The sequence below is a fragment of the Centruroides sculpturatus genome, unplaced genomic scaffold, assembly GCF_000671375.1.
Source record: "Centruroides sculpturatus isolate CEXI.00-Female unplaced genomic scaffold, Cexi_2.0 scaffold1131, whole genome shotgun sequence".
Taxonomy (NCBI): domain Eukaryota; kingdom Metazoa; phylum Arthropoda; class Arachnida; order Scorpiones; family Buthidae; genus Centruroides; species Centruroides sculpturatus.
In genome coordinates this window covers 20,851-40,386 of record NW_019385379.1, presented here as the reverse complement: position 1 = coordinate 40,386, position 19,536 = coordinate 20,851, and the positions used below count along the sequence as shown (strand labels likewise).

Below are 19,536 nucleotides of genomic sequence, written 5' to 3'. Positions count from 1 at the left end.
ATACATTTGTTATCTTGGCCAGCACTGTATATATGAATTGCCTCCATCCACCTCAAATGCTCCGTATGAGGTGTGGTGTGGATGATCCTGGCTTCATTAAATATTGGTTGAATATCAGGATCTGTAGCATAACAAGATAGAGCAGTTGTTACTCTCTTGTGCTATATGTCTGTCTTGTGTTTCTTTATTCTCACTCCTAATAAACACTTAATGGAGCCAATGTATATTAAATCCTCATCACACGTATGATCTTTTAGCGGGATGATATATACTCCAGATAGCACGTCCTGGTTGAGAGTATCTCTCCTTAGCATTATGGAGTAGAGCAAATACACTAGGACATCTCCTGTATGCGATGCTGATGCATTTCTTCCTAGCAATCTCAGAGAAAAGCTTTTGTAGAAACGGGTTGTATGTAATAGGAATGCTGTCTTTAGGATCCGGTCTTCCTTTCCCATGTGAAGTGGTTTGCGCAGCTACTTGGAGATGGTGTAGTTTCCTGGACAAGCTAGTTATATGGTTATGGTATCCATGGCGCTCAGCTATACGAGATATAATCTTAAGTTCAGTTTCTAGAGCATGCATTGTTGAGGAATGAGTGTAAGCTCTCTTAATTAAAGTGTTGAATGCTGCCATTTTATAATGAAAAGGGTCACAAGATCCTATCGGTATGTACAGGGTCTCTGAATCCAGTTTTCTGTACACCTCCGTGCAGATCATCATTCCATCGACTCCAATGCTGATATCGAGAAAATAAACTTGGGTGTCGTGCGCTTGATCAAGCTTCAGAGTTAAGCCATATTGGTTGTCATTGACTAAGTCTAAGAAGGCTGATACATCTGGCTTAACATTCCATAAAATGAGGATATCATCCACATACCTCTTGTATAATAAGATGCTTGGGAGATGGAGAGAGAGGATCTTTTCCTCTAGTTGACGTATTACTAATTTGCATAAATCACCTAAGATAGGACTCCCCATTGGTACACCCCTTCCTTGCATGTACACTGTGCCTTTGAATTGAAATAATGCATTATATTGCATAACAAATGTGCTATCTCTAAGACTTGTTGGTGGAAGTTACCATTAGCCAAGAGCTGGCCAAGATAACAAATGTATTAACAATAAAGAGGTGTTATCCCTATCCCTAGAATAGTAAATGCTTATATACAACGGATAAAGTCTAAAAAATAAAAAAATTTTTGCTTCTGAGGAATTCGCATGCCTGTTGGTGACAACAGCTGCAGAAATTATCATTTGACTCGATAATCAAGTCTCTTTCAAAATCTTTTTTTTTTCCATCAAATGTTTTTTACAATTTCCGTTACTCACCTGATGAAGAACCTTATGACGGTTCGAAAATGTTTGTGAGAACTTTTTCTTTTTATTTAATGTCGCACCGTAAAAGGTTTTTGGATGCAAGTTTTCTGTATTTCACAGTGTTGTGATAAAGTTTTAAAATCATCTTTATTTTTACTCTAAGGTATTTTACTTTTTTTTTTAAATAAAGTTTTGATTAGCCTTAAATCTTACACTATATTAAAAAAAAATGGGAAAAACTGTTTTTTAAAATTTTTACTAGGTACAGTACAGGTAATCCTTGTATAATTTGGTACTTATACAACACAGCTTCGATATAACATGGTTCACAAATTATAGCAATCCTTGTATAATGTTCTACTTGTACAACCTGATTTTGATATAAGAAGAAATCATCCATTTATGTTGTTTTAAATTAATTAATAAAGTTATTCTTTCAATTTCTACAATGCAGTTCACCAATGTATATTTTGAAATTCCTTCCTATAAAGTGAGAGAGATGTCTATAAGAGTATCTGACACTTCTAAACAAAGAAAATTTAGGCACCCCTATGCATTGCATGTATATATATGAGATGCTCAGGGGAACATATTGGTAAGCGCCATTGCCATCTACTGCTACTGTCATCATCCCTGGAGTGATCTTTTGGTTCTTTTTCAATTATGTTATTATGAAACTAAATTAATTACAAATCACTTTCAGTAAAAGACTGATCTTAGAATAAATTTATTCAGATTTATGGTTCACACACAATTTTATTTTTGTTGTATTCTAAAATTTCCATTTTGTTTCCGAGCAGATCGTATATATTGTCATACTGATAGAAGCGTACAAGTACACTAACACATGTGGATATTTATAATAATAATATTTTGAACATTAACAAAATTTTTATTAATTAACACTAATTAATGACATATCTTTTCTTTGTTTATGAGTAAGACTGATGATCTTTTATCTTAGCACCCCTAGTCTATTGCGTAGATTTGCCTAATGGTAAAATTGGCTCTGAATAGTGAATGTTTTTTCTCTGTAATGACGAAAGATTTTTATTTTTCATGCAATCTTGTTAGAAAAATGTAAAATATTCTTCTGTTCTAATAAATATGTAATTTTATACATCAGAAATTCTGTTTGGCATTGTGTGTGTAAACTGCACATTGTTAGAATTTTTTTTCTTTTTTAGTTCCATTGTTGAAAATAGCATTTAATTAGATAAGTGTGGACAACTCAAAGTCAATAGTGCATATCAACTCTGAGTAATCAAAATCGTATTTTACAAATTTTAATAACTTTGTTTTTCTTTTTAATTCGTGTTTTGTTAAATGAAATTTTCTGAATTAAGTAAAATTGCTTTTCTAAATAATCTCTTATGAAATTCAAATTTCATTAGACTTTGGCCAATTTTAAAATTTCTGAATGCATAGAACATTCCAATATCATTAGCTGCATTAAATTTTATTAAACTTTTGGAAGCTCATTCAAACTTTTCCTGCTCATATATCTAAGGAGAATTGTTGATGAGGCCAAAAAAACTGTATTTTTCAGAAATAACTGCTGGAAGAAGTGTTAAAATGCTATAGTGTCTCGTTTCCAGATTCTGTAGATCATCAATATTAATTTTATCATTGCATTCTATTAATTTTATATTAATTTACCACATATGCTGGTGTATAAGCTGACCTTTTAAGCCTTAAAAAAATATATAAAACTAAGGATCAACTTATATGGCAGATATAAATGCAAATCTTTATCATAGAGTGGTAAAAAAGTAGAATAATGTTCTAAACATTGTGTACCACTTACTATAACTGCAGCAGTCCATCACAAGTAGTTCTAACTAAAACTCATGTTTGGTGAACTTTATTTAACATAGAGATTAATATAATAATAAAAATTCAATATAAATGAATACAATACCATATGCTATTTCCAACAGCTAGTAGATCAACAATACTTTACTGATGCAAATAGCAAAGTAAAAGCAAAACAGTACTAAAGTAATAAGGTTGAAGACTTCTGTGTGATAAGCAGGGGGTCAGGGTTTAATCTCTTCTGACCACTTAATCTGCACGGGCTGGTAAAACCCGATCTCGAGGTCGTTGGATGACAAATTGAGTGGGGAGTGCATCGGTAGGTCAGCAGAAGTCCGTGGACAAACAAAAGACAGGTTTTAACGTAACAAAATATAAAATTTATTATAAACTAAACCTAGAAGATACAGATCTATAAATGGATAAATGCAGTTACAAACTGAAGTGAATAAATGCAGTTACAAATGCGAACAATAAATTCTTATGAAATGCGTGCTCAACCTAATTTCCCTATTCTAATGCACTTTATGCAGAGAGAGAGTTTACAAGTTCAGTCCCCTTTTAAATACCTCTCAGTCATATTGGAAAGTCGATGTGGAGAACTTCATTCATATGGACGGGTCGTTGTCACAGATGGGTTTCCATCCATGGCTTCTCTTCTTCTTGGTCCAGTCCTAGTTATGGAGGTCTGGGAGATGAAAATGCACACAACTACCGATTGACGTCCTGATTAATCACTCCCCTGAGCTTCTGGTGACTCTCTCTTTTATCCCTTCATCGTGAGAAAAAGTGTCACACGTTCGTTCAATGTTGACAGTTACGGTGCCAAGTTGATACTTGTGAGTCAATTTTCCCATAGGATTGTTTTGACTAATTGTAGCCTCTGCTCTAATTCTTCCCGGGATTGTTTTGCTGTCGAATCTGTTTACAAATTTCTCGACAAATGTGTAAAATCACAGATCTCACACTTCTGTCATATACCACATAAGTCTCCAACCTATTGCCTGAGGGCCAAATATGGTCCAAAGCATATTTATCCAGTCTGAATAGCTTGCTTTCACTGACTTGTTTTATCATCAATGTTTAAACTAGTTCAAATTTCTTTAAAGTATACACACTTTTAAAAAGTCAACTAAAATTAAAAGACCTTGCTTTATGTGATTTTTATAAAAATCTTAAGAAGGAAGTTTGTTAAATTTTTACAAATCTCTGCAAGAAGAGAATTTTAAGTTTTAATAAGTTTACATGGGAGATACTTTCTATTTTTGTTTCTATGTATTTTTGCAAACAAACCTTTTCAAAACTAAAATATATAAAATCAAAATATTGAGCATCACTGTCCTATAAATATCTAAAAATTTTAATATTGGTTGTCAGAAATCTTTCTCTAATTTTAATCATATTCTTTCTTCTTCTAGGTCATGCTTATCAAAAAGAGCATGGCCTAGGATAAAAGCATATTATTATATGCTTTTATTCTACATTATTATACAGTAGTGCCTCGTATAACGTACTTAATCCATTCCAGGTGCATGTCTGTTAAGTGAAAAGTCCATTATACGAAACGCATTTTCCCATAGAAATACATGTTAAAACATAATTCGTTCCGCAGCATAAAATAACCGTACTGTACCATAAAAAAAAATGAAAATGGAGCAGTCACCAATTATGCCGGGTAGTCAGATGTTGTGAGGAGGAGGTGGAGGAACACTTTCTTCACACATTCATACAGACACAGACTTTTTACACATTGCAGCATGTCTCTTTTTATTGGTTTTTAATCGGAGTCAGATTCAGGAGAGGCTACTGGGGCTTGCAGAGTCAACTCCTCTTGTTCCATCCTTTGTTTTTTGGCAGTTGGCTTCTTGAAAAACATGTCCAAGGTGGTCTGTATCTCTCTCTTCTTCAACACCTGTCGAAAATGACAGGCAAGGGTGTCATTGTAGAGATCATTGATCCTGTTGGCCTCAGCTCTGTTTGGATAATGAGTGTTGGTAAACTCCTGAAACTCTTCCAATTTGACAAAGAAGTCCTTGTCAACTTTCACTCCTGATGATTTCTTGCTTTGTTTCAATTGAGATAACCTTTCTGTTTTTTTAGAAGCCAATATTTGCACAACACTTCAATAAATGTAAATACCCTACACTGAGGTGAGGTACAGTATGTAATAAACAAGGGAGCAAGCCGAATCCCAATGGGAGCTCTGTACTTCAGTTATATTAATAATATATTCTAATAATACTAATATATTCTAAAAATAGTAGATTGTCATTGGCAATGGCAAAAGAGTGGAAACATCATTCACAACTTGTTCGCAGAAATGTTGTTCACCTCATGTAACTGCTGAATGGAAAGTCTGTTGTTCACAGCCAGTCCGTTGCTTGAGTCATGTAACGGCCAAACAGAAAGTCCATTGTTCACAGCGTCCGTTATATGAGGCACCACTGTATTCTGTATCTACATTTCAGTTTTAGCCTAGAGATAGTGTGAAGAAATTTTCAACTGAAAATCTTGATATCTACTTATACACTAGCATATATTGTAGATCCAGCAATTACTTATCAATTATTTTTTGTCACTAAAATTACATTTCTTTGTTTTGCATTATTATGGCAATGCTTTTCATTTAGCTTATTGTTTTCCTCTAGGAACTGATGATGTTATGGTAAATAAAAACATGCAGTTATGTATATTATTAGGTAATTTTATTTTTCAAATAAATCAGTTATTTATGTATTGATGTTGTATACCGTATTTTACAGACTATAAGACGCACCTTAATTTTTAAGCAATTTTTTTAAAAAAAATAACATTTTAATCATTTTTACTGCCTAAATTCAATCCTTTTATATGGATTGAAGCAAATGCTGATCCACCAATCAACGCTTAGTAGTGCTATCGGACGTCTGCTGATCATACGATTATCACTGGCCAATCAGCAGTCATGGATTCAGAACCACCAGTCGTCTCATAATCCAAGTTTCTATGGCGACAACCATTGCTAGTTTGAAAAGAGAAAAAGCGCAGGAATCGTAAATCCAGACGATTCTATCCCGACACCCCACAACTCATGTTCGTCAGATTGGTGCACTGCTGCTGCCAGATAGGGATAGGTTTCCTGCGGCATCAAATATATGGCCATTTTTTAGACGTGGGAATTTTAAATCAAACACTGGACATTTTTATATTAATTTCGAGTATAAGACACACCTGAATTTTGGAGCCAATTTTTCGAAGAAAAAAGTGCGTCTTATAGTCCGTAAAATACGGTAATTGTAAACTCCTGAAGATAATTCTTATCTCAACTTTTATAATTTAAATCTCATTTTTTAAAATAACACTTTAAAGGATAATTGATAATTATTTTTTAAATTTATCATTTCAGTTTAATAGTTATGATAACTTCTTTCTATAAATAAGTATAGCTCTCAAAATTAACAACTGCATAACTTTTTGTTGAAATGTAAATTACTTAAAAACAAAAACTTCATCAAGGTGTTCTAATTATGAGATAATATTACATTTCTGAAAGAATAGCATAATGATAATATTTCAAATAAATATATATAATTAATCAATATATAAACTAATCAAAAAAGTTAGGATTAAATCATTATATTATCCTTTTAGAGGTCAGTTCACTGACATCTAAAAACAAAGATATTTTAACCCTGACTTTCTCAACTAAAACATGAGTAATGCTCTGAAGATCAGTATAATAATCTTGGATAAATTAATTTTTAAAGAATAAACATACATTTATAAATATTAAGTAACAAAATTAAATATTTTATCAATTTTAAGTTTGCATTTGCATTTAATATTTAACAAAAATTCAACTGATATAAAAACTTGAAAAACTAATAAAACAACAACTACATTATCTTTCATAATACCACTGTAGTCATTGTATTCTAACAGACTATTATATATTTAACTTTGCAGATAAATTTTCATTTTACTCATTGCTATAGTTTCTTAAATAACCCTATTTTCATCTTATCACCGAGAAAATGATTTTATTGAATATTAAAAATTTCCTCCCTATATCATTAGAATGATTTGATTTGTCAGGAATTTGAACCAGATTAATATTGTAAAATTAAAACAATACTATAAAATACATTATAAATCAATTTACCATGAAGAAACCATTGTATTTTATCTACTATAACTGACTAATAATTATAGTGTTAATATTTTTTTGTTTTCATAACTAATCACATGTCTAAAATACTCAAATGTTTTTATTTTAGAGTAAACTTTAAAAAATTTTAATTAGTAAACCATTAAAGCAATATTGTTGAAATTGGTGATACTTTTACAGAAACAGTTAATAATAAATAATATATAAATTATACTTATTCAAAATATAATTAAAAACATATAAAATATAAAATGAGGAATATGTGGTTTTTTACTTTAACAATTTCATTAAAAATAAATTAATTATATTTCAAAAGATTGATTAATGTATTAGCCATTGAAATATAAGTAAAAATTAAAATAAAAACAACACTCTTATTTAAAATGTTGATATAGAAATTTTCTGTATTATACTAACTCCATGTAAAAGTTTTTCAGTTTTTATAAAAATCAATAAGATTAATGAACTCAACTAACTAACCAACTAACTAAAATCACAAAGTACATTTAGTTTAACATGCAGAATTTATAAACAAAATATACAAATATAAATCTTTAATCAAAATTAATTAATCAATCTTCTGTTTAGATTTATTTTTTTAGAATGACAAAAATTTTGCTTTTTCTTTACTTTATTGTTATGTATTTATCTTCTATTTATATTTTGTTTAAAAGTTTGTGTGTAAATAATAACAATTTTAAAAACATTGTTTCAGTAACTTAAAATTTATTCTAAAGTTTCAAAATGTTCAAATGCTTCTATTTATACAATTACTTCTGAAAATCTATATGCAATGAAAATACTCAAAATATATGAAACTCTTAATTAGCTATTAAAATGACTTTTTATTAATATCATTTTCTGCTGCTTTCTTTTTATGAAACTCATTTATTATATAATTGAACTTATTGTATTTCTGCACGTATTAGAGCATGATATTTTATCCAAGTATAAGAGTATGCTTTTATAGACAATGCAAAATTGGCATATATTTCACAAAATACCTAAAAAAAACTTGCTGTTTTTTAAAAAATGTTATAGTACTGAAATTTTTTTTTTTAAGTTTTGTCTTTTTATTTTTAATAATAGTTTCACAGAGATGTCACTGAATGGTTATTGTATTGGTACATTTATATTTAATTTACATCGACACATTAGTATTCTTATTCTCATAAGCCAAAACAAGCTGCACACAAAAGCATGCTGTTATATGTGAGATACTCTTTTATAAGCAAAGCATGATGTGTGTTTTAAAAGTAAAGAAACAAACAACTTTTACATATAAGACAGGCTCTTATATGCAGGGAAACACAGTAAAATAGCATAAAACCAGATGTATTTTTTTTAATCAAAAATAATACAAAAATCAAAAGTTTTTTTGTCTGTGTAAATTCAATTTTGAATACATCAAATAAATTTTAAAATTAAATGCCAAATAAATCTTTAACAATGAAAATATTTTATATGTTTATTTTATATTTGTTTAAATACAGAATTTCACAAAAAATTTTCGTTTTGTTTCAATGAAGTAAAATTTGCAAATACTAGGAAAAAATGAGACGATACATAAAAATAGGAGGATATAAAGAATTGAAAATCTAAAAGACAGATAAAAGCTCTCTTGGAAATACAAAAGAAATAAGAGATTTAGTATAAGATTTATGAGTGAGAAATAAGCAACTGAGAAAAGAAACTCAATTATACAAAAATTAGATAATAGAGAAAAACCAATTAGTGCTTTATCAACCTCCTTTAATGGTAAACAGGAAATTGAATTTAGATTTAGATATACTTTAAGAATAAGTTAATCTAAAACTTTATAAAATAGGATTATCTCAAATGATAAATTGAAATATTTAATTCAGAAATTGAAAATCTTATAAATGCTAAAAAATATATAAAATAAATAAATTATACATCATAAAATTTTATATAATGACATTATAATTCATATACAATTAAACAACTGTATATATATGAACAAAATAAAAACATTTTCTTAAAATTATATTTAAATATTAATAAAAAATGATATATGATTTAAATAAATTTGAAAATTAAGTTTTCTGATATTTATTATTATTATTTTTGAGTATAATATAACATTAATTAGTTGATATATTTCTCTAATAATTTTAAAATGGATTGATGTAAAAAAATTAATTTTAAGTAACAACTTAAATACTTTCTAATAATTAACTTATATCTTTATCATTATTAACAGCCTCTCTTGTTCTGCAGCCTTTTCTCTAGAACAATAATGCCTCAATATGGGATTATAAATCACCCATTTTACTCCATCAATTGCCTATTTTATGAGTGGGAAGATATTTATGATTAGAATTAGAAAAATGATTCATTAATCTCCCCCTTCACTACAAAAGAAAAAAATTACAAAATAAACAATTTCTCTGAAAATGCGATTAAATTAGTGTTAATTAAATAAAAAAAAACCCCCTTATTCACTTTATGAAAAGTTCATTTTTCATTGTATTTTAAAGACAGTTAATTTGGAATTTTCCTTACAACCTTTATAATCATAAAAAAAAGTGAATATCTCTATAGAATTTAAAATGAAAATTATATTAGTAAAAAAATTCAATGAATATTTTAACATTTCCAGATATTTCTAAGATTAAAATATTTTCTACACACATTCCTTTGAATAATTAATCACATTTAAATATATAATACATATGAATTAATGCCAATAGAAAATGATTGCATTATAGTTTGCATAAACTGTTTTACATTAATATAACAACTATAATTTGTTTGCTGAAAATACCTATGAGAAAGTAATGACATTTTTTTAAACAAAGTGAATGTTATGTACATTTTTAATTAAATCTTCTAAATATAATTTTAATGTTCTTATAAATATAATCATTGCATTTACATTAACTACTGTTTTAAACATACAGAAATATTTATGACAATGAAATATCAATATTAAATAATAAACATAAATCTTTATTAAAACATAAATATTGAAGAAATTTCTACATNGTCGGCAGAGGTCCGTGGACAAACAAAAGACAGGTTTTAACATAACAAAATATAAAATTTATTATAAAAATATAATAAGAAAATATTTTTTTCATGCAATTAATGATAGAAATATAAAGATGATGCCTACCCCTGCCATCAATCCTCGTGTCAAGTGTGTTAAGAAAGAAGAAAAGATCACCATGGTATCCTCAATCATCATAAAAGTATTTCTAATATACGTTAATAAATTATAACCTAACATTTATCATAAAATTATTATTTCAAGTATTTTAAAGGAAATGAATATACCTGGTATATAAAAAGTGCTAAACTTCTAAAATAATTAAAAACATTATTTATAAAAGTCAATAATTTACATTACCTTTAAATTAATAGCAATAGAAGTTGGTAATAAGTAACCATTTGAATAGAATTAAAATCATATTCTTATTTAAATGAATTTCATAGTAAACAACAGTAAATGATTATAATTTAATTAACAATTTTATTGAATATATTTCAATTTTTCATATGTAAATGCCTATACTCCAGTTTAATAATACAAAAATCAGAAATAGTACACTTTAATTTATAGGGACCAAAAACAAATTTTTAATATGATAAATGTTTTTAGGAAATTTATCCCAGCTTTAAATCATTATAAAATTACTTTTACAAGGCAAATAAAAGTGTTTGTTAGTGATCTGAAGCTGGGATAAACTTACCAAAAACATTTGTCATATTAAAATTTGTTTTTGGTTTCTATAAATTATTTAAGTGTATTGCTGTTGTCTTTCAATCTCTCATTTGAGTTTAGCTTTTATATCTACTATATATACAGACATATATATATATAATTTATTATTAAATTTTTACTTGATATCATAAATCTGAATAAAAAATTAAATGATCAGAAAAAAAATAAATCTATTTATACTGTATATATAATATGCATAATAGAAGACTACTTTGAAGGAAAATCGACACTGTAGAAGTGTCGTTTTTCTACTGATGTTACAAAAGACAAAAGTGTCATTTTTTTCTGTAAAGCAATCAAATTCTAATGTCTCTAGATCATTTTATAATAGAAAACATTTTCACGAAAACAAATACATATAAATAATTACATTATCACTTCTAAGTTTTAGTAACATAATACTGTATATCTGTCTGACATTAATGTCATAATGTATTCTGATGATTTATTTGATACTGTTTTAGATTACTGAAATTGCTTTAATTCATATAAAATATCTAGAAACAGCCAATGATTTCTTTACATTATTTTTATAATAATTCTAATAAATGCATTAATTCTTTAAAAAAATTTGTTATTTACATGACTGAATTCAGTTTCAAATCAAATCTCTATTGTAAATTCTTTTCAAATACAGTAGAGCCTCGATTAACCGACCGTCCTAGTCCGCAAATTTCAAATATCCGCTAGTGATGTGGCACTACAATATTTGGCTATGTCTTGGCTACTTTAATATTATTTTTACGTGTTTTAGCTGGCAACACTCATTCGACCATGAAAGGGAGCCAGTATTTAAACGAGGCTTAATTTTCTAATTTTTAACGATACAATAGCGACGATTATTATTTTAAAAAATTTTTGTTAGGCTTAACATCGATGAAAATTCAACGCGAAGTAGGTTAATAGCGATATACTAATATACTAATTACATGGGATATAATAATATACTACACTAATAATGGATTTTTTCATACTTTTCGGTTATCCGACTTTTCAATTATCCGACCAACCCCAGTCCCCAATTGGGTCGGATAATCAAGGCTCTACTGTAATTAATTTTTATTTAAAAACAAATTTTAACTATTCTTTATATTCAACATTTCATCAAGTAAATGAAATAAACACTTAATTAATATTCTAAATTCAATTTCTTGTATTTTGCATTTTGGCTTTTTATTATATATAGGTATATCAACATCTAGAAATTTTAATGACTAATAAATCTGAGCTAATTTCATTAAATTTTTGTACATTTAAAACATTGGTTTTTTCATACATGTCAATATTAATAAGTATAACTAAATTTAAATATACAGTGGGTGATCGGTTAACGAACATAATCTGTTCCAAGACTTTGTTCGTTAACCGATTATCGATTTACCATAGGTTTCTATCGGAATTTGATTAATTCGTTCTGGAGACCTCAAAAAAATAAAAAAATATATACTTTCTTACTACATTTATTCATGTGTAATAATAAAAATACACGGCCTTGCATTTTTATTAGTCATGTTTTTTTCCGTTTTTGGGGGTTAAAGAATCTGTCCAATGTCGATTGCTTTTCTGTCGTCTTCATGATTTTTCAGAAGTAATTAATAGCATTGTAATTGTAGAGATCCCTAGGCCTATTAACCTCAATCTGGTTTGGATGCCATTCTAAGACCGTTGTTCTGACATCCTCCCACTTTTTCAAAAAATCTTTAATAGCAGATATTGGCATAAATCCGCATTTTCAGAAGAAAACGTAAAAGATTTGTTTCTGTCAGAAAAATAAAAGGCTGGAATTACAAGAGTTTCAAAGTTCGGAGGAATACTATCTGATCAGTATATTCCGGGTTGAGCGTCGATGTTGACGTCTCCAGCACTCCAAAAAGTTTCGAATTGTTGCCTGAAGAGAAAGGAAGACCAATCGATATTCGTTATTTTACGTCGCTTCTTCTTGTGTTTGTTCAGTGAAGTGTTTGTTAGCCGAACATGTGTTCATTGTCCAATCATAAAAATCTTTCGTGAAAGTGTTCGTTATCCGATTTGTTCGTTAACCAATCACCCACTGTACTGTACATTGAATCAACTTCTGTCCAAACCTCAATGGCATACCTAGCAATGTACTCATATGTCAAGCAAAAGTTATGGATTTGAATGCTATGCCAAGTAAATGTTTTTCTCAAGTTAATAAATTTGAACTTATTACATTTTGATACATAAAATTTTTCAAATATTCATCAATAAAATTATCATTATTACTTCTTTAAATTAGATCAAAGAAACATATGCTCCTAAGTATAGGACTTAAAAAAAATGTTTTAATGGAACTTTGGAAAATTATAAATTAACTAGTGGTATATTTTACTTACAGAGTAGAAATAAACTTTTATTCTGTTATAGATTCAGCACAAGCTTGTTTTTCTCTTTGTTACTTAACAATATATAATAAGTAGAGAACTGTTGTACAATTTTCTTGGAACATCTTTACTGCTGTTGATGTTCTGAGGAGGACGGCCTATTTAATAGGTTAAAAAGTTTGCTAAATAAAAGGTAAAGATGTTCTAAGAAAAATGTAGCCTGAGGATGGCCTATTCAATAGGTTGAAAACGTTGTTAAGTAAAATGAATCTCAGCAGCAAAAAGGTATTTAGTGATATATTTCTAAATGATATAATATTAAACAATAATTATTTATATTGTATCATATATAACAGAATATATCATTACAATACAATGNACATCCTCCCACTTTTTCAAAAAATCTTTAATAGCAGATATTGGCATAAATCCGCATTTTCAGAAGAAAACGTAAAAGATTTGTTTCTGTCAGAAAAATAAAAGGCTGGAATTACAAGAGTTTCAAAGTTCGGAGGAATACTATCTGATCAGTATATTCCGGGTTGAGCGTCGATGTTGACGTCTCCAGCACTCCAAAAAGTTTCGAATTGTTGCCTGAAGAGAAAGGAAGACCAATCGATATTCGTTATTTTACGTCGCTTCTTCTTGTGTTTGTTCAGTGAAGTGTTTGTTAGCCGAACATGTGTTCATTGTCCAATCATAAAAATCTTTCGTGAAAGTGTTCGTTATCCGATTTGTTCGTTAACCAATCACCCACTGTACTGTACATTGAATCAACTTCTGTCCAAACCTCAATGGCATACCTAGCAATGTACTCATATGTCAAGCAAAAGTTATGGATTTGAATGCTATGCCAAGTAAATGTTTTTCTCAAGTTAATAAATTTGAACTTATTACATTTTGATACATAAAATTTTTCAAATATTCATCAATAAAATTATCATTATTACTTCTTTAAATTAGATCAAAGAAACATATGCTCCTAAGTATAGGACTTAAAAAAAATGTTTTAATGGAACTTTGGAAAATTATAAATTAACTAGTGGTATATTTTACTTACAGAGTAGAAATAAACTTTTATTCTGTTATAGATTCAGCACAAGCTTGTTTTTCTCTTTGTTACTTAACAATATATAATAAGTAGAGAACTGTTGTACAATTTTCTTGGAACATCTTTACTGCTGTTGATGTTCTGAGGAGGACGGCCTATTTAATAGGTTAAAAAGTTTGCTAAATAAAAGGTAAAGATGTTCTAAGAAAAATGTAGCCTGAGGATGGCCTATTCAATAGGTTGAAAACGTTGTTAAGTAAAATGAATCTCAGCAGCAAAAAGGTATTTAGTGATATATTTCTAAATGATATAATATTAAACAATAATTATTTATATTGTATCATATATAACAGAATATATCATTACAATACAATGCAACAATGATTTGCATTTCTGGATTGCACCCATAAATACTGTCTGTGACCATATTTTTTGGAGAAAATAAAGGACAAATCAGAAATTGTTTCATAAAAAAAATGCAGGTTGTATTTATTTGTATTGTTAAAACTGAAATATCTTATAACATTTCTTATAAAATATAAGCATATATGTAACATTTTAAACAATAATAATATTTAATTTAAAAAATTTAATTTTTATACTGCTTATAAGAATGAACCTTTTAATAAATCAAGTTTATATTTAAAAAATTAGTAAAACTATATAAAATTTGTATAAATTACATAAAATAAATATTAGTGCCTTGTGCTGATATTCAATTTTTTATTTCAATTCACAAAATATAGGAAAAACTAACCATTTTAGAGAAAAATAAATCTAAAAGACAGAACAGTGAAATAAAGGATATATAATCATCATACCCAAAAATGATGATGTTTTGTAAATTAAGACCAAGTATTTCATAAAAATACATTATATTTAGAAGAAGGCATTCTCTAAATGTAAACAGTCACTAATATTACGTATTCTGAAACTGTCTTCTTTTTTCTGTTTTTTGCTGTCACAACTAGGTGCATAGACAGATACTGGGCATTCTGACATCAATCTTTATTCGGGAATATCTCGTTGCCTGAAACACATCTCAGCCAACAAGATATTCTTGAATAAAGATTGATGTCAGAAATGCCCAGTGTCTGTCTATGCACCTAGTTATGACAAAAAAAATTATTATATTAGTGATTGTTTTTAATCTTATTTTACATAGGTCAATTAAAACAAAAGTTTTTAATAATTATTATAAATTAAATCAAATTAAATAAAACCAACCAGAAAAATCTATTAAATATTCAATTTGATCAAAATATGACTAGACAAATAGTTTGATGTCATGGTCATTAGAATTTAAATTGCATTCATACTGAATAAAATATCTAAATATTTTCAAACACATTATTCATCTCTTCTTTCTTAACTTTGCAAAATTCACTTGTGAAAGGAATAAAGATTTTTTAAATTTTCAAAATATGAGAAATAAAAATTTATTTAAAATTCATATTTTTCATTTTAAAATCAGTTTATAATTTTCACATATTACTTTTTGAATATTTCAGTGAATATCCTCCTGTAACAAGGATTTTTTCCTTAGTACAATAAAGCTTTGATTGATTGATTGATTGATATTTCAGTGAATACAATATTCTTAATAGAAAACTTATTTTCAAACATTTTTGTGAATATACTAATATTTTTAAAAGATATCAAATCTAGACAGAACTATTTCACAAGATATGTTCACACATGGTTATGTCTGAGCAATGATAATCTGCTTAATCAATTAAGCAGATTATCATTTCTATTATATAAGTATGATTCGTAATGAAAGTTTACATGCACCATATGTTATTTTATAAATTTAGAAACAAATTTTTTAATAAATATAACTGGATTACACTATAAAGGCAATTCTCATTATCTATATACAATGGTATAAAAAAAAAATATGCATAACTTGTAAAATTCATTCACATCATTTGATTTCTTCAGTTAAAGAAATATATAACTAATAGTTATGCTTTTTTACCCTAAATGAATATATACTGGATATTTTAAGTATATATATATATATATATATATTGTGTNGTTTACATGCACCATATGTTATTTTATAAATTTAGAAACAAATTTTTTAATAAATATAACTGGATTACACTATAAAGGCAATTCTCATTATCTATATACAATGGTATAAAAAAAAAATATGCATAACTTGTAAAATTCATTCACATCATTTGATTTCTTCAGTTAAAGAAATATATAACTAATAGTTATGCTTTTTTACCCTAAATGAATATATACTGGATATTTTAAGTATATATATATATATATATATATAGATAAAATTTTGTTGTTATTATAACTTAATTACTATTTTTAATATTTTGTGGAGAGTTCTCATAGGAATCATATATTATAAAACCAATCATCAACATAACTGAACAATGATTTTATTTGTTATATTCTTACTACATCCCTATATATATTTACCATATTTAACTCAGCTAATATTGGTCCTTATATACTCCATTACAGTAAGCACACTCCATTAGGCTTCCTTGTTTTTGTTTATAAAACTTATTTTCATACATAAAATAATTATTTTCTAATACAAGCAGCACTAAATCTATTATCCATTAATGCAATTCAACTGTTCTAATGTTTTCTTAACTCTATTACTGTACAAATAATAGAAGAATAAATATTTTTTATATAAAGAGACACCATTTTAATTTTGTTGGTAATGTCTATATTTTTAATTTATTGCCTGAGTGAAGAAGCCCAGGCTACTGGGATAATGTTTGCACTTTTTTGTCCGAATTTTTAAACAAAATTTCCACAGTAATTTTGAATATTTTGGTGTCAAAATGCTCAGTATAACCTTCTTTGCATAAATTGTTTTTTGGAAAATATAATTAACTCTAAGAAAAGATATATCCAAAAAACTAAAGTGTTGACTTTTGCCTCTTTGATGCTTAATAACAAAAAGTATATTGACATTTTTGGGTGTTGTTTTCTGAAGTATAAAGCCAGAGAGTTGCTTAATATTTTTCCAGAGTTTGGTGAATTTTGGTTGAACTATGGAAAAGTTATCAGAGTTCTAAAAATAAAAAAAAAAAAAACCAGATTTATGTCTCTCATCCCCATTAGATGACACCACGTTACTTAGCTCTTCAATTGCCTATTCTAATAATGGCAAGCTTTTGGAACAATGCAAACTTTGTCATTTTTTTCAAGGCATGGACTCTTTGATTTCATTTTTGTACTAATAAAATACAGCTGATTCCGTTTAATTGGGTCAAATCTCAAAGAACGGAAGCCAAACTAATAAATTAATATATAATTTAAATGCTTAATTGACAGTAACAGAAAAGGAATTTAGCAATTTTTTATATATTTTAGGGATCTTCCAAAAATATGTCAACTCTACATACACTAACGTCATGTAGGCCTAACAGCTGGTGAAGACAAAGCAATTTTGTCTTTCACTCGGGTGGTTTGGTTTTTCCAAAGGGGATCAGCACAGCAGGACATACTGGGATCCTACTTTTTAAGCACAATTAATGAAAATAGATTTTAAGCTTTTGATTTCTTATCAAGACAAAAACATTTGTACAAACATATTTGGTGTTTACTGTTTTATAATTATTTTCTTTAAAAATAAATATTAAATTTACATAAAAAGAAACTTATATTAGTCTAAAGTGAACTGAATGCGAGCAACTGACTCTGCTCCAGATTGGACCGGCTCAACTCCTTCCTCTCATCCCATCTGAAATTTTCAACTCTTATGTAACTATTTTGAATATATGTTTTTTTAGTTGTGTCAAGCAATTCACTGATGTTATGTTTCAGATGCAGTTCTCTCAGTCAAGACCAGACAAAATCTCAAATATGAACAACTCCAATTTATCCAAGACTTTTCCCGCTTAAATGCTAACTGATTTTATTTTATTACTCTTTTATTTTTTTAGTTTAGATTACAGTAGAACCTCGATTATCCGGACTAATTGGGGATGAAGGTAGTCCGGATAAGGAAAAATCCGGATAATCGAAAAAGTACTTTAATTTGTCTTTTAATGATAATACAACACGTTTTCTTTTCGATGACATATCGGTGATATTAAAAGTAAATGCTGTATTTAAATTGTGATCAAATTTTTAAGAAACAAACGTTCGTATTGAATTTGGACTACTACTAACCAACGCTAACAGACTACATATTGTTTAAAAGGCCCTCTGGTGGCGCAAGAAGACGGATTTCATAAAATAAAAAGCAGTTGAAACTGCATTTTTAAGAATAAAAATTTGAAAAACTATTTATCGTTTTATGACGAGTAAAATTTTTTCGTCGAGTTCGCAGCTTTTAAGTAATGCATAAACCTTCGAGGCGCGAGGCATAGGCGGTGGCCCACGTCGTCCATGCCTTACGCCGCCNTTCATTGTTACACTTTTCTTTTAATCTGTACTTTTTGTTGTATTTTTTTCTTTTCTCAACAATAAATCATTTATAATCTTTTATTTGTGACACATTACTGCTCAAATTGCTCTCCCAGGCTAATTACATCAATAACCATCGTCTCGAGTTTCTTGATGTCACCTATCTAATTAATATAATCATCTGTACTTTTTATACTTCACTGACATTTTTAGATTATTTAACTTTTCTTTTAAAAAAAATTCTAAATTATAAAATCAATTGATAGATTTAAATTATTACTATTTTAACTCTATCAATGGTCTATATTTTATTGGATATTTATGGATATTGACTCTTACAGAAAACTTTGGACTTATTACTTTCTTTTAATATAAAATTTCTTTCTTTCTTGATATTTTTTCTAATTTTGTTATATCATATATTTTTTAATTTAATTTTTTAGCTTTAATTTTAATTGTGAGATTTTAAATAATACAGTTGAAATAATAAAGAAAAGAAATATATTTATGAGAGATTGTATGAGCATTTGGAAATAATTAAAATAATGAATAATAAAAAAATTAATGATGATAATGGTTTACAACTACACAATTCATGGTATGCATATTTGGCTATCAAATTGTGAGGTTAAAGTACAATATAAAGTAGTGTTAAAAACAACAGCAAGTTCATATAAATTTCCAATATTTTGTGTCCAGTGAAGAGTTATATTTAAGT

At 27.8% G+C, this 19,536-nt stretch overlaps 1 protein-coding gene across 1 annotated transcript; it reads right to left on the bottom strand.

Moving 5' to 3' along the window:
• Window positions 1-237: 237 nt before the first annotated feature.
• On the bottom strand, window positions 238-981 carry LOC111638338. The gene has a single exon (XM_023384036.1). It carries the CDS (start codon window positions 979-981, stop codon window positions 238-240), a length of 744 nt encoding a protein of 247 aa, XP_023239804.1.
• Between the last annotated feature and the right edge of the window lie 18,555 nt (window positions 982-19,536).

What these genes read in the sequence shown, in the direction of transcription:
- LOC111638338 (XM_023384036.1), bottom strand. Translation starts at nt 981, where the DNA reads ATGGGGAGTCCTATCTTAGGTGATTTATGCAAATTAGTAATACGTCAA.